This window comes from Spermophilus citellus (genome assembly GCF_964194105.1).
Source record: "Spermophilus citellus genome assembly, chromosome: 3".
Lineage (NCBI taxonomy): Eukaryota > Metazoa > Chordata > Mammalia > Rodentia > Sciuridae > Spermophilus > Spermophilus citellus.
The window spans coordinates 135,914,153-135,934,166 of NC_138184.1; the positions used below are offsets into that span (position 1 = coordinate 135,914,153).

The following is a 20,014-nucleotide window of genomic DNA, read 5'->3' on the forward strand; positions in this document are numbered from 1 at the left end:
ACATTTCTTATTAGACCCTCAGTTCACAGAAGGCAAGACCATACTTCATTCATGTTTGTTCAGCATCAGGTCTGTGGAGTATCCATCTGGGCGACTTGCTCTCTTAGGATTCAGTGATCTGTGATATTGGGCAAGTTGTCAATCTTTTCTCAGTCCTTTTACCTTTAAAATAATGATCACACACCTAGTCCAGTGTATTAGAGAGAAAATTAAATGAGATGATGAATAGCAAAGTGCTTGGCACAGAACTCATTGGATAAGAGGTCTGTGTTTGGTTTTGTCTTATTTTTAAGTTTCCAAAAGAAACAGGATATGACAGTCTCCAGACATCAAGAATGGTGGAATGAGTGGCAATGTAGTAAAACGTTTAAAAGCCTAGGATCAAATCCCAACTCAGCCACTATCACCTAACCATGTGATTTTTAACTAATTTTTTAATGCTGCAAAGCTGTTTCTTCATATGTTAAGATGATGTTGATACCCACCTTATAGATTTGAGTGGACAAAGTGTGTGTGTGTGTGTGTGTGTGTGTGTGTGTATAAAGGATAATACTTTCTTTCATATGTAATGAAAAATGAAAAGATCTATGCAATATTACAAATCCTGTGGATGAATCTACATTCACAAAGGCAGTGGTTAATTGCCTTCTGGTGAACTAGACCTGTCTTGAGGCAGCAAATTACCTTTTCTTCCTTCCTTCCTTCCTTCCTTCCTTCCTTCCTTCCTTCCTTCCTTGCTTCCTTCCTTCCTTTCTTTCATTCTTGAGGTTTCCAATGGGATCTACCTATTCTAATTTAATAAACCTCTTTGTTTAAACCACATGCTTATAACCAAGTGTATAGTTTTCATGAATACTCAGGCCCTAACAATATGGGGAAAAAAGACTGGGAAGTGTGGGTATCTGTATGCATTCATTGGAACTGATGCCAACCAAACTTCCACAGTTAATTGTGTCTTAGTAATTTTTCCTGGAAAAAAATAGTTAGCAGGCAGGCTTGCTAGCTATTGTTTGGCCTTTGCTTATTTCTGACTCTTGAGTTTGTATTGTTTACAGTGGTGTTTCAGCAGCAATCACATAATGTATAGAACAAATGGAACTCTCCTCCTTTCCCAAGCTTCACTCCCCTCCATTTCAAGTTAATCAGTCCATTTCCTTCCTTGTGGTTTAAAAAAGAAAAGATAAGATGAAGATGCACATAATGGAAGTTTACTCTTTGGAAAAGCACACTCAAGCCTGGGGCTGAGAGTATATGCAGCAGCAACCGGGGAGGAGGCAGTGAGCTATTAACTCCTGAAGACTTTTTTGAACAGGATATGACAGCCCCCAGGATACTGATGGTCTTTCTCCTTTCATCTGCAGGTAATGCAGGTGGTGAAGGAGCAGGTTATGAGAGCACTTACAACCAAGCCTAGCTCCCTGGACCAGTTCAAGAGCAAACTGCAGAACCTGAGCTACACCGAGATCCTGAAAATCCGCCAGTCTGAGAGGATGAACCAGGAAGATTTCCAATCTCGCCCGATTTTGTAAGTTACCCACTTCTGACTTCCATCTCCCTGAAGGCTCTAACATACCATTTCTGTAGTGAGTGCCAATCACCCAAATGAGCGGTCATGACCTCACTAGGGAAGGTCAACAGAAGACCTTCCAAATGATTTCCAATTACGTAAAGCAGTCTTGGCAGCTCCCTGAGGAAGGGCTGAGCAGGTGGGCTGAGCTGAGGGGGTAGTAGGGTCAGGTACTGGCAGAATGGATCTAAACCAGGAGCTGGCTCAGTTACTGGCAATCCTCCAGGGATTTATAGCTAAAATGTTCTGGACTTTTTCTAACAGTTGGAGCAAATTTATTTGCCTATGAAACTGTATTTTACATAGGTGCCCTTTGAGTGGCGAGATGTCCCAACCTACCCAGAGTGAAACCCACCAATAATTAAAGCAGTGAACCCCAAAGTAGTGCATGTGTGAGTGGTAAGAGAAAGTGAGAGGCAGAGAGAGAGCCACCCTCCCCCTGCCCAGTTGGCAGTGGTTGGCATTGGAGCATCTTATATTAATTACCCTGTGGCTATAATCTGCAGGCTCACAGTAGAAGGCAGCAGACCCCCTTTTTACAGGACTTTGCATAAAATGTCATCGATAGCTTGTACAAATTTTCATGTATGTTCGTCTTTAAAATGTTCTGAACCTCCAATAAGAGAACTGTTTTGCTTGCCTCATCTCTTGCCATGTCTTTTTGTAAGAACTCAGTTTTTTTTTTTTTACCCTTACATTTTATTGAAAAGAAAACAGAGAATGGGTAGGGAAGAGGAAAGATGTTTGATATTAATTCTCATCTGTTCTCAGAAAAATGGCCCAGCTTCTTCTGAATATGTATACATGTGTGTGTGTGTGTGTGTGTGTGTGTGTGTGTGTGTGTGGTGTTTGTGTGTACGTGTATGCCAAATCATACCACAGGTGTGATTCTGGAGCCCATCTTCAACTCAGCCTCACCTCTATGTTCCTAATTCTTTCTCTTTCTGCACCTCATTTCTTCCTCTCATATTTGGCATGTTTAATGCATGGTAATTTGCAAAGCATCCTTCATGCTATTTCATTTCCTTGCATCCCTATGAGATGGACAGGTCTTGTTCCCATTCAAAGTCTCAGATATAGTCTTGCTGACAAGTGGAGATCCTGGACTTGAACTCAAGGCTGCTGATCCCTCCATGACTGCTTTGTTCACCCCATCAGAGCCTCTTTGCCATGTGTGAGACTGAAATGAGGCTAAGAAAGTGAACAGGTCTTAAATGACAACAGCCAAACAGTAATAATACTGGGTATATGTTTGTTTCCAAATCTTAAGCACCACTAAAAACTGTAGAGTAGAACTACTGACTTTAGAGGGCATGGCGTTAGTCAGCAGAGAGCAGGAAATACTTCCAGAGAGCTTTGGCTAGCATCCTTGTAAACCCCGTCCCACCCACACTGTGCACCAGCCAGCCTTAGTGGAGGTTAGGCTGCAGGGGTGTTGCCTTGGCCCTCAGCCAGAAGATGGCAACAGTTAGAAACATGAAGGGGAAATCACTTGGAATAAGTGACTGGCTCCTTGCAGATGTGAGTTCTCACCTGCGAAGAGGGACAATGGTGCCTTGGCCTGTCTAGGTCCCACATTCCTGAAATGCTGCGTTTCATAGCATCAGTTTCAGCAGCTGTGCTACACAAGGACACTTTATTATGCTTTTGACAACAATTCTTAAAGCCTAAAGGGATACTTAAGGAATCTCTTAAGTGAAAGCCAAGTGATTCTAAATTAATATCACTTCAGTTAAAGCCAAGTGATTCTAAATTGATGTTTGACCATGACTTTGTTCCAAGGAAGAATGTCAGCTGCGTGTCCAGGGTGAACACTTGGCTCCTGCTTTGCCTTCATATTTTCAGTTCCCAGGGTTCTACCTGTCACACTGGGAAGTTTCTTTTCTTTTGTTACAAGAAATTCTCACCATTACGTTGGCTCTGTAAGGGGAAGCAATACAAAAAGAGGAAATCCTACAGACAAGGCTTTTGCATCGTTGGTGGGTATGAGACTGAAAAGCACCACATCCCCACTGGAGCTCTGGGTATAAACAGCTGTGGTAAAATCATAAAGAGGTGATAGAAGGTGAAGCACTTCAACGGGAAGTTCAGGGATCATTCTCCCAGTCTCTGGAACCAGCAGGCAGGAGCCAGGGTATGTTTTGCTATTTCAGTGCTCTACTAGACAGGAAAAGTGAAAACAATCAGGCCCAGGCCAGAAATACACCTATTCTGCCCATCTGCATCCTCCCTAAAGACTGGCCGTGTACGTCACTCAAAGCTCACCCATAGCTAACACAGACCTGATGGTCTGGTCAGGTATACAATGTTCAGTGTTTAGGGCCTATTACATGTCAGCCACTCTTCCATGTGTTGATGATTCAGGCACAACTCTTGCCCCCATGAAGATTATATTTCATTGTGGAGAAACAGAAAAACGTGGTAAATTAGATGTATCATGTTAAGAAGGAATTCATTCATTAAGTGATGAAGCAGGATAAGGGGAATAGAGAATCTAGTTTTGAAAAGAGTTTAAGAGTAGATCTGTCTGATTAGGATGGTAAGAGATTCAGGGAGCATGCCATGTGGGTATTTGGAAGAAGGGTATCCTTGGCAAAGAGAACCACTGGAAAGGCCCTGAGAACAGATCAGATCAGAGTGTTAAGTGAATAGCAAGGAAGCCAATATGGCTGGATCAGAATAAGCAAGGGGGAGATAAATAGGAGGCAAGGCCTCTAAGGTACTCAGGAGTCTGATTACATAGGGTCTTGTTGGAAGCCATTGGAGGGTTTTGAGTGGAGGACTGACCTGAGTGCTGTACTGGGAACAGGAAGTAAGGAAACAAAGTTTGGAAATGGGAAGATCTTAGGAAGCTCATTAAATAATCCAAGCAAGAGGTGATGAGAAGTGATTAGAATCTTTACTATGAACTTGATATATTTTGAAGAGGACAATGTTATTTTCTGATGGATTAGATGTAGTTATAAGAAAGAGAAGAGTCAAGGGTGAGCTCAAAGTTTGAATTTAAACAACTAAAGAACAACCAGTGGGCAGAGTGGGTGGAGCAGATTTGGACAAGGGGATCAGGAGTTCAGCTCTGCACATGTCAAAGCTTCGAGACATCCAAGCAGGCAGTCAGACAAGTGAGTTTGAAGTTCATCAGAGAGTTCTAGGTTAGAAATATAAATTTGGAAGCTGTCAGTGTAAAGTTGGTATTTGAAGCCATGTGTTGGTTATAGAAAGAACAAAAAGATGTTCAAAGACTAAATCCTGAGTCCTTCTAGTATGGAGACAAAAACAGATCAATTTCTCTGAAACTGACACTGTCAGTCAGCCCAAAGTCTATGCAAAGTGATTCTAGATCAGGGACCCACAAACTATGTCTCTTTGGCCAAATGTGCCCACATCTATTTTTGTAAGTTAACCATATGGCCCACAAAGCCTAAAGAATTTACAGTCTGACCTTTTACAGAAAAAGTTTACCAAGCCATGTTTTAGATGAACAGTGGGTAGTAGCTCAGTGGACAGACTCCAGGTTGAGGAAGGAATTCACCTGTCTAATGATGCTGTCTGTCTTCTTTGTATTGTAGTGGCCTCTTCAGGGCTGGGCATGTTTTCCAGAAATGGTGCTAGTTTGAATTCCTCTTCACACATTCTTTTACCCTCCGTCCTCCTTTTTTTTTTTTTTTTTCTAATTTTCAAATCCTTTGGATGGAATTAAAGGAATATCTATCAAAGCAAAGTCACTGAACCCAGGACCCTACCCTCACTGACCCCAAGCTAACAATTTCAAAACCCAGTTACATTATTATTACCTAAGTCACCCAGAAGGTCAGATCTCAGCCACAGAAGCATATTATGGGAATTAATAAAGTTTCTTAATATGTGTGAATCTTATAGCTCCAAGTCCATTCATAAGAAAAGAAGAAGAAATCAGTTAGAAAGAAACGTTGACTCATTTTCCCTCATTACCCAATCAGGTTTTGGAGACTTTGGAATTAAAGACAAAAATTAAAAATACTTGGTAACTCTTTTTTTTAATTGATTTTATTTTTTAAATACAAGACAGAGGAATGCATTACAATTCTTATTACACATATAAAGCACAATTTTTCATATCTCTGTTTGTATATAAAGTAGGTTGATACCCAATTTGTGTGTTCATACATGTACTTTGGATAATGATGTCCATCACATTCTACCATCCTTGCTAATCCCTTGCCTCTTCCGTTTCCCTCCCTCCCCTCCTGGAAACTCTTATAGCAACATTTTCACTTCTGATACTGTGTTCTCCGAAGATGGTTCTGAAGCATGCCATGACAAGAATATTTGAGTCTTAACCATCAGTTAAAATTATTCAGAATTCCCTCCCTTAGTTTCTGCACCTTTCTTTCCTTTTTAATAACTCAACTATAGCTCAGTGAAACTACTACTTAAAGACACATCTATAACCTAAGAGTTGCTGAAATTTGAAAACTCATTCTCCTGTGGTTTCATCCACAGGTCCCATCTCATCCTCTCTTCCCAGTTGCCTGGACTTAGAAGTCGGTAGCGGTGATTTATTGCTGTGTGTGACTGTTCAAGCAATTTCTCACCTTCTTCTTCATTCAGTTCAGGGTTCATCAAAGCTTCAATTTACTGAGTCCATTTTACAAAAGCTGAACACTGATGATAAATAGTTTTATAGTGATCTGAAAGCCCGAGATGAGACCCTAAGAGACCTGTGCAGAGAAGCCTTTACAAATGTTCCACACTGTATTATTACTAAGGCAGAATTTTCATATTATGCTTTATAAGTATTCACTTTGAACATTATCAAATGATAAGAGGTTTGAAGCCATTTAATCAGCTCTCAAATATGTATCAGTGCAGTACTAGAATACCCTGTTAGATGGCTGAATCCTTTTAGGTACATCTTTTTTTCTTTTTGCTCATGTTTAAATAGAAGAAGCTTACAAGAGGCAGACCTGAGTCTGTACCCTATCTTACACTTAAACTCCATGACCTGTTTCCCCATTGGTTATGTGGGAATGATGATATTAATACCTGTCCTCAAAAGTTGTTTTATTTAGGGTGTGTCAGTTAAATTTCACGACATGTTAGACTCAGAGCAGGTGCTTGCAGAGCATCAGCACCTTCCCCACCTGAGCAGGGCATCGGGTGAACAGGTTGTGTGCTATCCAGTGTCAGGGCAAGTGCAAAGTCAAAGCTGAAACTGATGAGTATGTGGGTCTCGACTACAGTGTAATATAGGCATTTGGAGTGTTTGGGCTGAGGAAAGGAGAGATGGTCACCAAAGAAAATTCAGTGATGCCTTGCTTTCCCACCCAGTTTTGTAGACGTGCTACAAATATGTTGCAAGTAAAATATTGATAACAAAATTCAAAATTGAAGTGTAAGCATATGAAATAAATATTTGAAGACAAAAAATTAAATAGCTGAGAATGTTAGTAAACATGATGATCAAACTTTTTTCTTCCTTATCTGCTTTTATTTTTAAAAATTTAAAGCTTTTTTTATTTTTAATTGGTTCTTTGTAGATACACATGACAGCAGAGTGTATTTTGACATATGACACATACATGGGTATTCTAATTAGGATCCCACTCTTGCAGTCATACATGATGTGGAGTTTCATTGGTCATATATTCATATATGAACATAGGAATGTTATGTCTGATTCCAGGAGAGATTCTTATCCCCATTTTACAGATAAGAAAACTAAGACTTAGATGAGCTACAAAAAACCTAAGCATGTGCACAGCTTAGACTGTAAGTCTAGTCTTTGGCTTCTGGATCTGTGCTCTAGCCAATACTTTCAACATGGCTCTGGGGGCTGGGCTCTGAATATCCCAGTCGAGCTTCAGCTAGATCATCTTTGGCTTTATTAGACTGGAATACCAGGGTGCTACATAGAATTTCTATAAAGATGTCTTTTAGATCAGTGGAGTTCAGGAAAGTGATCAGTAGAGGGAGGGGGAAGGGGAAGGGCTAGTATTGGGGTCTGAATTGAAGCCAATTATATTCCATGCATATATAATTATGTCAAAATGAATCCTAATGCTATGTATAACTAATATGAACCAACAAAAAAATGAAAAAAAAATCTTTTTTAAAACTAGGAAGACCACAGCAGTCTATCATACTATCTTTGTAGCATAGTGCATCTGAAACTAAATTACATCCTATTAGCCTGAAACAAGATGCAAATAATGTTCAATTTATCCCATAATTATCTCAATCTCTATGGACTAGAATCTAGGACACTATTGTGGTTCCCACTTATGAGATGGAATAGAAAGCAAAAAGTGATCCTATGTTTTGCCCAAGCTACATTTGCTGTGGAATAGCAATCACATAATTTCTCAATAATCCTGTTTGGTCAGATCACAAATGTAATCTAGGTGTTTACTTGCTGCAAGGGGAAAAAAAAAAGTATGGCCAGGGATTTTACTGTCTGGACTTTTGCATTAGTTATATCTGTGCCTTTGTACAATAAGACATTTCACAGGATAGTTTGTTCTGGAAAAACACCACTAAAGCCACTGGTGCTTTTGTGGATAGACTGCAAATGTCAGAGACTCCGTAGAGTTACGGTGACAGATAACCCTGGCCACTGATGCGTAATAAATGATTCTCTAAAGCCCGAACTTGGCAGGTCCTAGGATGGGTTCATGAAAGGGTGAGGCTCACACTCCCCTGCCCATCTTTCTATGATCCCTATTGACCCATCCCTGTTTTTCAAGGTGCATGGTGGAATATGTGTTTATCCTCCAACAGGGAACTAAAGGAGAAGATCCAGCCAGAAATCTTAGAGCTGATCAAACAACAACGCCTGAACCGTCTGGTGGAAGGGACCTGCTTTAGGAAACTCAATGCCCGGCGGAGGCAAGGTATTGTTTGGGGACACTCCACACTTGAGCTAGGTCAACAGTGGCCTGCTCCTGGGGTATTACAAGGGCATGATATTGGTCTAGCAGTACTGTTCTCAGGACAGGAATAGCAGTCCAGGGAAGTCCTTGTTTCCATGCTCACCTGGGGAAAACCAAGTCCAGAATTATCAAAAGGCCCTTAGAACTTAAAAGCCATTCTTTGTCATTTAATAATACAAAGTTGTTGGTGTCAATAATAACTAGTGTGTACTCTTTGCTTACCATATGCTAGACTTTTCTCAAAACGTTATTTTTTCAGCCGTGTGCCTCATAAGATTTCAGCCAACAATGACCCTTATACATAGTGGTGTTCCCATAAGGTTTTATCAGCTAAACATTGTAGCCATCTTAGTTTGTGTGTAGGCATACTTTATGATGTTAACACAATGATGAAACCACCTAACAACACATTTCTCAGAATATATCCCATTATCAAGCAAAGCATGACTGTATTAATGCATAATTACTCTATATAGTAGCTATTGTGATGATGGCTTCATTTACAGATAAGAAAACTTACTACTGAGAGGTGAAGTAATTTACTCCAAGTCACAGAAGAGCAGGGTTCATCTTCCATAGCTCCATAGTCCTTCCTTACCATGACTCTGTGTGCTATTGGCACATCACCTACCATTGCATTGGATCTAAGAGCTTTCAGCATAGATGACCCTTATTCTCAAATATCCAACACGGATTCTCTCCCAGGTCAGAGGTCTTTTATTTGGGGATATGAGTAACAATGAATTGGGTGAGGTAGAATCTATTTTCACAATTTTTTCAAGACAGATTTATAAATTGTCTTTACAATCTCTGACCTGAAAATGTCCAGTCAAAATGGTGCCAGTAGACAAGATCCAATAACTGGGAAGTATTTCCAGGTGTTTATTCACCTTGAACAGTTTCTTGCTCTCTTGATCTGCTGCTGATTGTATAGTCAAAGTGTCCCTATCATACTGCCCTAGAAACAAACTGCCAGAAAATGAAACTGAAAAGTAAGGTTTGGGGAGAGGTAAAGAGATGGAAGAAGAGTCAGGAATAAGTGAAGGCATTAACAGCTGTACTAAGGAGACCATTAGTTACAGCCTAGGAGAAACTCTGGCAGATATTTTAGAAACCTGATGGATGCCCTGTTCAGACACAAAGCTCACCACTAATGACCATCATTTTGTGTCTGTGTTAAACCCACCCCCCTGGCCATTCTCTATAACTTCTCAATACTGAGTATTAAGAAACTTTGAAATATTTCAAGGCTGCCATTAAAAATCACTTTGAGGAACTTCCAAAGGCAGAGCTTCCTGGAGGAAGGAAATTGTAAGATTCACAGTGAGCTTTACACTGGGCCTCAGGAGAGGAAAGGGGGAAAAATAACAAAAGACTGAGTTATAGCTGGAACAAGAAAAGCTCACATTAGAAAAGGGGACGCACCTCTCCCATTCATCCACAGAAGGATGAGTTCATGGTTTCCTTACTCACTGCAGTTTTTCACTGGGCATCATGTCAGAATAACTGGTGTTCCAAGAAGACAGAGTGGCACGGTGGCCAAAGAACATAGGAACAAGGTGATTCAGCTTGCCGGCACCCCTGTCCAGCCATGTGATCTCAGGAAGCTTCCCCCTCAGATAACAATACCCATCTCCTAAGGTTATTGTAAGGAAGAAAGGCACTCCTGAATGTAGCTTTTCAAAAGCAACACAAAAAACAGCCACTATTATTCTGGAAGATTATGTAGGGTTAAAGAAGTGAGCTGGGAGTGAATAGATTTGGTTCTAAGCCTCTTGGCTCTTAACCACCTCGGCATCTTCAAACACGATGTCACCTCTCAGGGCCACAAATTCCCATCTATAAATTGGAGGACAGCACTAGAGGCTCAGAGAACTCAAGTAAGTCACATGGTCCATTATATGCCCTGATCTCATTGCCTTTGGAAAAAAAGCAATATTTAGGATTACAGGGCCCCCCATCAAGGTGACTTAGAAAGTTTTTATTTATTTGACACTGGGCAAAGAGCACAGGAGACTAGGGATGCAAGATGGCAAATAGAACAATACCACCAATTACCTCCTCTGATGCCTAGGTGAAATCCTAATTTTTAAAACTGAATTTAACTTTCCATTCTGCTTTGCTGTGAGACTTACCAGAATAATACTATTTCTAGATGAAATAACTACAGATTCTTTTTTATTTAAATAAAGTGTTCATCCCTTGTCTTGAGATTTTTTTCAACTTTCTCAAAATGAGCTACCTTATGAACAAAAAAAAAAAATTAGCATCTAGATGATGAATTTATTAGCTGAGCTCCCTGGAGGGAGCATGACCATCTGTGTTTAATACAAGATCATCCTTCCATGTGCAGAAAGGAAGGCATTTTGATGCTTGGTAAGTGGATTTGAAAATGGATGACTGCTTCTGTGTTTAAAAATAGGGATTCAAAATAGACTGTGCTGAAATTGGTTTCCTATCACCCATCAAAACATTCTGTTTAGATTTACACAGATTAATGAGAATGTGACGTAAAATCAACTTTAATCCCTTTAAGAGAGATTTGCTTCCACAGGGGATCTCACACCTCTCTACCAGGTTACAGAACAGGTGCTCCCTGTGCAGGAGCCAGGGCCACACTCCCTTTAAGCTTGTCCAACAGTGAGGAGGACACAGATGAGTGGATTTAAGTAATTAAATTTATGGAGAAAAGTAGGAAGGCACTTCCAGTCCCACAGAGCTAGAAAGGGGAGAATCAAAGTGTCTTTCCCTTTGCCACATTTGTTTGGAAGGCACCCGGATTGATTCTTGCCCATTATTCTCCTCATCTCATTCACAGCTCTGCTACATGGATAGTCTTATTCAAACAAGACAAATCTGGGTTTCTGGGAATACTCGGCGCATTAGAACTGGGAGGCAGTAACCCACATGAAGCTAGGTTCAAGTCCCTGCCTCCTCACTCAAGAGCTGGATGGCCTTGCTCTAGCTTCTCATCTCTGTGATTCTGTTTCCTCTCCTCTCAAGCAGGGATGCTGCTGGTTAACATCAAATAGTTACAGGGGTTAAATAAAATTATACATGTTTCCCACTTAGTATGGTAATTCGCCCATCAATCAAACATTCATTAATGGTGTGTATTCTTGCTTTTAACTTGTAGTAATTCAGAATATAGACTTTTAAATACAGGAGGTAGAGTGGCTTTGGATGTCACATACCTACTTCTCCCTGCTCTGTCCTCACCATGGAATCTAAGGCTTTACCTTCTGTGTTCCCTGGACTCCCATAAAGGAGAGCAAAAAAAAAAAAAAAAAAAGAAAAAAGAAAGAAAGAAATACCAGGAGTTGTCTGTGTTAAGGCCATTATTTGCTTCCTGAGAATCTGTAGTATCAAGATCTGCCTTCTGCTTTCTATATTTCAGAATTAAGGTCTTCCAGAATCACTTGCATTGAAATGATGTTAATAAGACTCCAGGGCTAAAGAGTCATCAAGAAATGATAACATGAAAGTTTACTTCTTATCAAGGACGCTGTCCATTTCAGTGAGCAGCATGACTTCTCTGTGTGCTAACATGACAAAATGACCTTGGAATTCAACACTGGACAAAAGTTGCCCTATTACACCCTTACAGAACAGGCGTGCCTCCCCACTTGTACCCACAGCCTTACCTGACTCCTGTGGCCTAGTCAGAAAACCTGGAAGGAAACAGGATGTTCATGCATAGCACCATATAAACCCTCGGGGCATCAGGCTATTTCTTCCTCTATATTTGATGGAAATTTCCTTTAAATATTTTATTAAACATAACTGTAACTCATTTTAACAAAAAGGCAGATATAAATAAATGCATATTTTTCAAGTAAAAGCTAGTTCATTTTCAGGAAAGGGGCACTTTTCAATAAATCAGAATAATGAATTATCTCTGTTCCCTAAATGTGGAGGGCCTTATAGTGTGGATGAGAGAGGCCACTATTGAATAGAAAAGCAGAAAGACTTGATGATTTATTGAGGCCAGCCAGCCAACCCGATGGAAGACACTTGATGGATACTTTACGAGTTTTACTCATGTAGTTAGACTTTGTATGTACTTTACATGTGTTTTATTCATGCATTTATGACCATTACATAACAAATGAAGAGCAGGACATTTTTATAATTTGGCCAAGGCTCCCAGGTAATAAGTGTCAGGGCCATTGTGATTTCAAGGCGTCTCAAGTCCTCTTTGCAAGTATTTAGGGCCTCTGGATTCACCAGCTGTGAGAAGAGACGGATGTCTCTAGGGAGACAGAATTCTGAATTCCCTGGTTTTGAACATTCAGTGAAGTGAGAAAGATTTGAAAGGTATGCTGACCTTCTTCTCTATCTTTAGCTGTTTTTTTTTTTTTTCCTTTTCTTGGACCAATAAAGAAGTTGTGCATCTCATCACCTAGAAGGTGACATTCTCCTTTGAAGGCATTGCTGGGTCCTTCTTGTTTTGTGACTTGGAATGTTTCCATCTCAGGCAGGAAGCAGTCCTTCTCCTGAAAACAGTGAAACTTGGCATATTTTAGGTCAACCTAGGATAAATATGAAGTCCTAGTGGAAGTGCTCTAAGAATGTAGTTTGTATAAACTCTCTGCTTCCTGAACGCAGGATTCTGAGGCCTTGTGGATCAGTAGCCAGCTCCCAACTGTGGGCTCTGTGCCCAAAATGAGGATGTCCCCTGATTCCCTAGCAGAATTGATTAGGACTTGATTCTTGCTGTGCTTTCTGCCTCACAGAAAGGCCAGCATGTCACACTCTCCAATGGACACTATTATATAGCTTGCCAAGTCTCCCCTGAAGACCTGATGACCAGCTACTTGTAGCTAAGTTAATTAAAGTGAAAGAAATTTTAAAATTTGTTTCCTTACTATGGAATAAAGCAGATATAGAAAATTTCCATCACTGCAGAAAGTTATGTTGGACAACACTGCAAGGAATCTAGTTGTCGGTGGTAATTAGCTCCATAATAATCTATGTGACTTTGGGGGTAGCTTTAACAGCCCTTCTTACCAGGTTTATGAGCTATGAAACCAACTTTTCCTTTTAATCCTTTAAACACAAACTCTCTCTCTCTCTCTCTCTCTCTCACACACACACACACACACACACACACACCACACGGGGATGGGGGGAGGAAAAGATTGAAGTACAAAATTGTCTCCATACTTTTGAGTTTAGGAATGGAGAGATGGCTATTAACATACTCTCATTCGTAATTGACTAGAAGACCTCCATATTAATGCTTATTTTCTCCTTAAATGCTAGTAAACAATCTTTGATAATGTTCTCATCATTTCCTGCTGATTGCTTTTAGTGACGAAATCCACTCTTTTCTTTGCCCAGAGGGATTGAGGAACTAGTAACATCCTGCTGGGTTTTGAAAGGAAAATGCACATTTTTCTTACCGTAAAAGAATCTGCAAATCAAGCTGCTGCTGGTAGCTGACACCAAAATTGTCTCCACCAACATGTCAGTGTGCTGTGCTGGTAGTAGCTGGCAGTTGGACTCTCCTGCAGCCCCACCTTTGAGATAGAAATACATGGCGATGATGATTCTAAACCTTCCAAAACTGGACTCCAGCCTTCAACCTGAGGACCGTGCTGGCTGAGCACCCCTGTTTGGATTACTGGTCAAGGCAAGCTTGTCAGCCTTACAGCCCGCCTTCTTCCAATGTTCTGTCATCCATCCAAGACTTCCTATTTGATGAAGAAGAGCTGAACACATCACTGATGTTGGTGATGCACAGATCTCTTTACTCTACCATTTTGGTAAATGACAGAGAAAGAGAAACTTGTATAAGAGCAGGATTAGCCAGAGGTAGGAAGAAAACCAGCGAAGAGTGGTATAGTATAAATCAAGAGACTTTAATCTCCTGAAAGGACATTCTGTCAGGGACATACCAGATAGTTATGGCAGAGTTCCAGGTGGACTTTAGTGTTTCTTTTAAATAAGCCTCTATGGTAGATTTGCAAGGAAGATGGTTGTTTGCCTGCTAGAACCCCGATAAAGAGCCACTGTTCCCTGATAGTTTATAAACACGAGAAGATATTGCATGGGAGGTCCTCCCTTTCCTATTTTCCCTATAGTATATCCCAAATTCCTGATTTGTCTTTTTCCCTACTTCCCAGATCTGGGAAACAAGTATTTCTGCCATCTTTCTCTTAGCCACCATGAAAAACAGAGGGGACTCCTTTTCCTTGAGCTTTTCTATTTTCTCTCTCATGTCTGCCATTTGTTCTAATGATTTCTTGCTACACCCAGTAGAATGCTGTCTGCATTGCAGCGACACTATAATTATTTAGTGGATGAATAAATTTCTCCTGAAAATATAAGCAGCAAAGTGTTTCAAAGTCTCACAAGTGAATATATCTTACAGATGAGTGTGTTGTACAATTTACTCATATGTGTGCATTAAATTGTGTGTATCAGTTAAATTTATTTACTCCTCCCCTCAAAATATTCTGATATAAGTGATCTTTGATGGTTGTGCCCTATTGACTCCTTGTCTTCTAGTACCAACCCTCACCCCTTGAGTTATCCCAGTTTGTAGAGAGGATTCCTAAAAGAACAGGCTAAGACCTTATTCAGTATAAGATTGCCTTCTCCAAGTGTCAAGTCTCACTGATTTCCTTCCCAGTTTTCTGTTACTCACTTAGCCCAAAATCCTACCTCAGAGGTAGCTGAGGAGGAAAAGCCTTATACAGCCAATTGTGGTCATCATGGGGCATGGAGACCAGATGAAAGGTCCTTGTGGGGAGACAGCCACCAAAACCTGTCATGCCAAGTTCCCAAGAGCACACTGGATGCTCAGAAAAGAGAGCACCCTCCTTTGGAATTCACAGTTTCTATTGTGAATTTCAAATCAAATTCTCAAATGTGTGCTCCTCATGGAAAACCAGTAATTGCACATTTGCCTAATTAAAATGGCTTTGAGATACTCAGGGAATAACTTCTCTCCCTTTGAAGTGCTCTCCCAGAAAAACAACCCTGAGCTTTGTGTATATATAATGTTGAAAATTGAGCAATTGAAGATGTTTTCCTAGCCATTAAATGACCTTCTCCACCATCTCAAACTTTTCCACCAGAGGTCAGATTCCTGTAAATATGGGTTGCCATATTCTGACTACACTCAGGAAATCTCAAGCCTCATTGGCACACTAAGGAAGATAGGAATCACAGAGGCACTCAGATTTTGTGGCTCAAGTTGGGGTATTTTCCTTGTTCATTGTGACTTTTACTTCCATTCTTAAAACGTGTTTGACTATTAGAGGAAATACTGTTAAAACATGATTTTGCAGTGAAAGCAATTTTAGATAGAAAACCACTTTTCTTAAAATGTAGTGGAGAGCTTTTTTTGTCAGAGTGGTTTCAAAACAATTTGGGACTGCAAGCACAGTAATGAGGTGACTTGACCGAAACCATAGCATTATCCAGCTGCATAAAGCTACAAAGGGCTTGTAGATAACGGATGCTGTGTGCCCTGAGGTGCTATAACCCAGTGCCCTTGGGTCTTCATTGATAAATTTAGCCAACACCTACTGCACAGTGTTTATGTGCCAGGCACAGCACCCAAGGATTGGAACATTGCAATTATGAGAGGACAGTGGCTGTCAGCAGAGAGACCCTGACTTCTACACACTGTCAGGGCCAATGGGGAGCCCTCTTTTCCCTTCTGTAATTGTTCACAGTACACCCACTAGGGTGAGTTGCTTACCTAGGGAGGAGGCAGATACAGGGGGATACTAAGGTGGTTGACATGTGAGAACCAGAAATGCCAGTCTAATCTGTGTTCATGGTACAAAGAACATGCTGGAGCAGCTCAGAGGACGAGAGGCCCTTCTGCTGAAATGATCAAGGGAAACCTTCCTGGAGGAGGTGACTGGAGCAGAGCCTGTCTAGCTTCAGGAACATTGAAGTTCAAGTTCCTTATCTATACGTCTGTAGATCTATATAAAGGGCTCTTACTTCCCTCTCCCTGCCTCAAGGGCTTATTCAGTATTTCTTATTACCTTTGGGGGTTGAGGGGGTAAAATCAAGGAAATTATTTGTAAGAATAATCCTAAGGCCTGGGTCATGCCCATTCAGAAAACTAAACTTAAGTTATTAGGAAGGAGATAATTGTGTCTTTATTCTTTTGCTAAATTCCTCAATCATTCAAGTGAGCCTCTCATGATTCCTAGGGCCTCTGTGTATCACTAGTCCCTAACAATTCATCCACTGGTCATTATGTGTGGGGGTTTGTTATGCCAACCAAGATGTGGCCTCGTAGACAACTATCTCAGCAGTCTGAATCCCTCAGAGAGGAAAATGGAAGTCAAAAAGTTTTAAGAAAGCTGTTTCTCCTTCATCTTCCACCCAATTTGTAGCTGTGATACTGCTGGTGATAGTGGTAGTATTGACTAGGAACTGAACCCATTGTCTCTCAGTGACAATGCTTTGCAAGTGAGCTATACCCCAAGCCCCCCCCCCTTTTTTTTTAATTGTTGAGATGGGGTCTTATTAAATTTCCCAGGCTGGCCTTGAACTTGTGATCCTCATTCCTCAGCCCCCAAGTAGCTGGCATGACAAGTCCTGGAATTACAGATCATGTCTCTGCACTTACTTCTCTCTCCCCACTTTTATCAGACCTAAGGAATGGTCCCCTGGATGGTTACAGATACTGGTTAAATACCCTCTGGAAACCACCAGGATTCGGTAACTTTCCAATAGTTACCAAATAGGACCAAGCAGGGCAGGTGATACCTAAATATCAAAATCAGAAGGAGGTCTACTGCCTGGGGCACTAGAATTCATTCTTTCTCAAGGTTTAAAATCAAAGGAATTATAACTTTTACCTGTTCCTCCAGGTTAGAGTATTAGGAAATAATCATGCTAATATTTTTGAATACCAGAATCACTTATCATGTTAACTTGTGTTTTTCTCCACAGACAAGTTTTGGTATTGTCGGCTTTCTCCAAATCACAAGGTCCTACATTATGGAGACTTGGAAGAAAGCCCCCAGGGAGAAGTGCCCCATGATTCCTTGCAGGACAAATGTAAGTGGCTCTCTCACGTAGGACACCTGAGTTTTGGTTGGTTGTTTGTTTCTTAGTCACAATATGTCGTGCAACAAAACTGTCTAAATAAACCCTTTGAATTTGGTTCATCTTGTGCATCCACACAGAGAGTGTAAATGGGATGCTCAGATATTGTTCCTGAAAGATATAAATTTAGAGCTCAGATATCTGCTTTTCACATAATTTATCCAGATGGATATTTCAGGGATCCAAAATAACATAAGCCTAATTTTGTCAATTGTCTTTTTTTTTAATGACCCAGAAGACTTTCACATAACTTACATGCTTGATCTCTACCATATTTATTCATGATGGTTTAATGTATCCCATAATGGTAATGTAGAGCCAATGGCAGATCCAAGTATGGTTGAGTTGCTTCAGAGAAGTAATTCAAATACTTTGAAAACTTATGATGAATGAAATTCTATTATTTGCTAAATATTCCTCAAGATATATATTACTTATGTTTATTTGCACTTTTTTGTATGTTGTCTGTTTTAATATGCATGCTTTTGAAGAGGGAGTTATGGGAAGGATTCTTTTAGCCCTACAACAAACCAAGCGCAAGTTCAGTGCTAAATGCAAATTAAACAAGGCATTACAGAAACAATAAAATACACAAGGGTGATGATTTAATTTGGAAGAGAAATGAGAAAAAGGGAGCACAGCCTTGGAGGATATCTTAGGTAGAGAAAGCAAAGAGGGAGCAGTTAGGACATTTTACATAACCTCTAGAAGTCATACCAACCCTGTGGTGTTCAGATAAGCATCTCCCAGAGTCTTGAGCCTCACCCCAACCCTATTTCACTCCTTCCTCTTGTCGCCCCAGGGCCCATGGAAGTCAAATTTGGAATACTTTCCTTACAGCTCATGGCCATCAAAGATGAAAATAAACCACAAATGAGAAACTTCCTGACACTTTCAGACTCTGGGCTGACATCTCAGGCAGATAACCTGGAACATTCTGTCTTCCGGCAACTTAAAAATGGGACAATATAGTTCTTTTCCTTCCAGAGGACAATTCCCTTCCTAGCCCACGTCATTGCCACCCTAAAGCAGGGAGAAAGAAATCTGAAATCTGCTGCAAAGTCTAAGTGGTCTGTGCCTTTGCATACCTACCCAGGGTCTGTGCCTTTGCATACCATACCTACAGGGCTTTTGCCTGTAGATGAGGACACTATGATCATAGTTCAAATGTCCAGGAGGGTGGTTCTCTAGGTGTGGGAACTTCTTAGCCATACAAATTATTAGACCTACACCCCAGACCTGCTGAATCAGAAACTCTGGGGTAGGGTCTGGCAAACTCTGTTTAAACAGACCCTCCAGGTGACTCTGACGTCCACACAGGTTTGGGAACTGCTGAGCTAGATATTGCCTGATACTCCACACAGTGAGTCCCTGAACCTGGCTTTCACTAATAAGTAACAGTTTTTTAAGTGAATGGCTAGTGTATTGCTTACTTTAAATTTTGTAAAAATGAATGTTAAAAATTAAAATCTGGGGTTGTGGCTCAGCGGTAGAATGCTTGCCTAGCATGTGTGAAGCGCTGGGTTGGATCCTCACCACCACAAAAAAATAAATAAATAAAATAAAGGTATTGTGTTCGACAACAACTGAAAAAAAAAATCTAACTAAAGTTTCATATCACAACTTTTGTCACAAAAGAAAGGATACTTGATCATACACACACACAAAAAGGACCCAATCTTAGAATAATGGACAGTTCCTTATGCTGGATAAATTAGCTTTATGAAAACATACTAGTACCCTCATTTCCCCCCCACTTAAATTGATGAAAACTCACTGGTGAAAACTTGTGAACTAGGGACCATCCAGGGACGGTAATTTGGAATCATTGCTTATCGTTGTGGTTTGATGAAGAGTCCGAGGTTCTTAGAGGTCAGAGTAACCAGCAGCTCTCTGGGAGGACTCCCCAGCCCTATTCTTCACCTGCTCAAAACACAGAAAAAGTGATCTGGACGGGAAAATCAGTTTATTTCACTCCTTCCCCTGTAGTCCAGTGAGTCGACTCTCCCACTCACAGGACATGTTATATATCCTCATAATTACAGGGATAAAATCCACTTCTCAATCCTAGAGTACTCATGTGATTTGGAGGTTTGCTAGCTGCTAGGTACAGCACACCCGTTCCAGCTGACCAGTTGCTTAGGACATGGGCAACCCCGCTCCTAAGAAGGTTCTTGCGTGTGAACAACACACAAGCTGACACCCCCTCCTGGGTTCATACTCAAGCTGATGCCCTCTCCACTTTACTTAAGACCTCGCCTCCAAGAACCCAGAATGGAAGTGGCTATCTGGCAGCCAGGAGTGTCGATGGCAGGGACAGCCACTTTTCCAGAGTGGTTGCCCTGAGCTGCAAATCTCCTCACGGCTTTTGGTGGTGGTCATGGAATGATGCTAGATCTGGGAGGTTTCAGCAGTCCCTCCTGGCAGTGCCTTCAAAATGCTTGTTCCTTGT

The 20,014-nt window shown here is 40.8% G+C and overlaps 1 protein-coding gene across 4 annotated transcripts in view; it reads left to right on the forward strand.

Annotated features, from left to right (window-relative positions):
* Positions 1-20,014, forward strand: part of ELMO1 (engulfment and cell motility 1) — a 562,967-nt gene that overhangs the window by 518,711 nt on the left and 24,242 nt on the right. For all 4 annotated transcript variants that reach the window (XM_081286788.1, XM_081286787.1, XM_081286789.1 and 1 more), the window contains 3 exons: positions 1,362-1,525; positions 8,327-8,439; positions 17,407-17,514. In XM_081286788.1, coding sequence (XP_081142914.1) covers positions 1,362-1,525; positions 8,327-8,439; positions 17,407-17,514 — 385 coding nt within the window. The remainder of the gene's footprint in view (positions 1-1,361; positions 1,526-8,326; positions 8,440-17,406; positions 17,515-20,014) is intronic.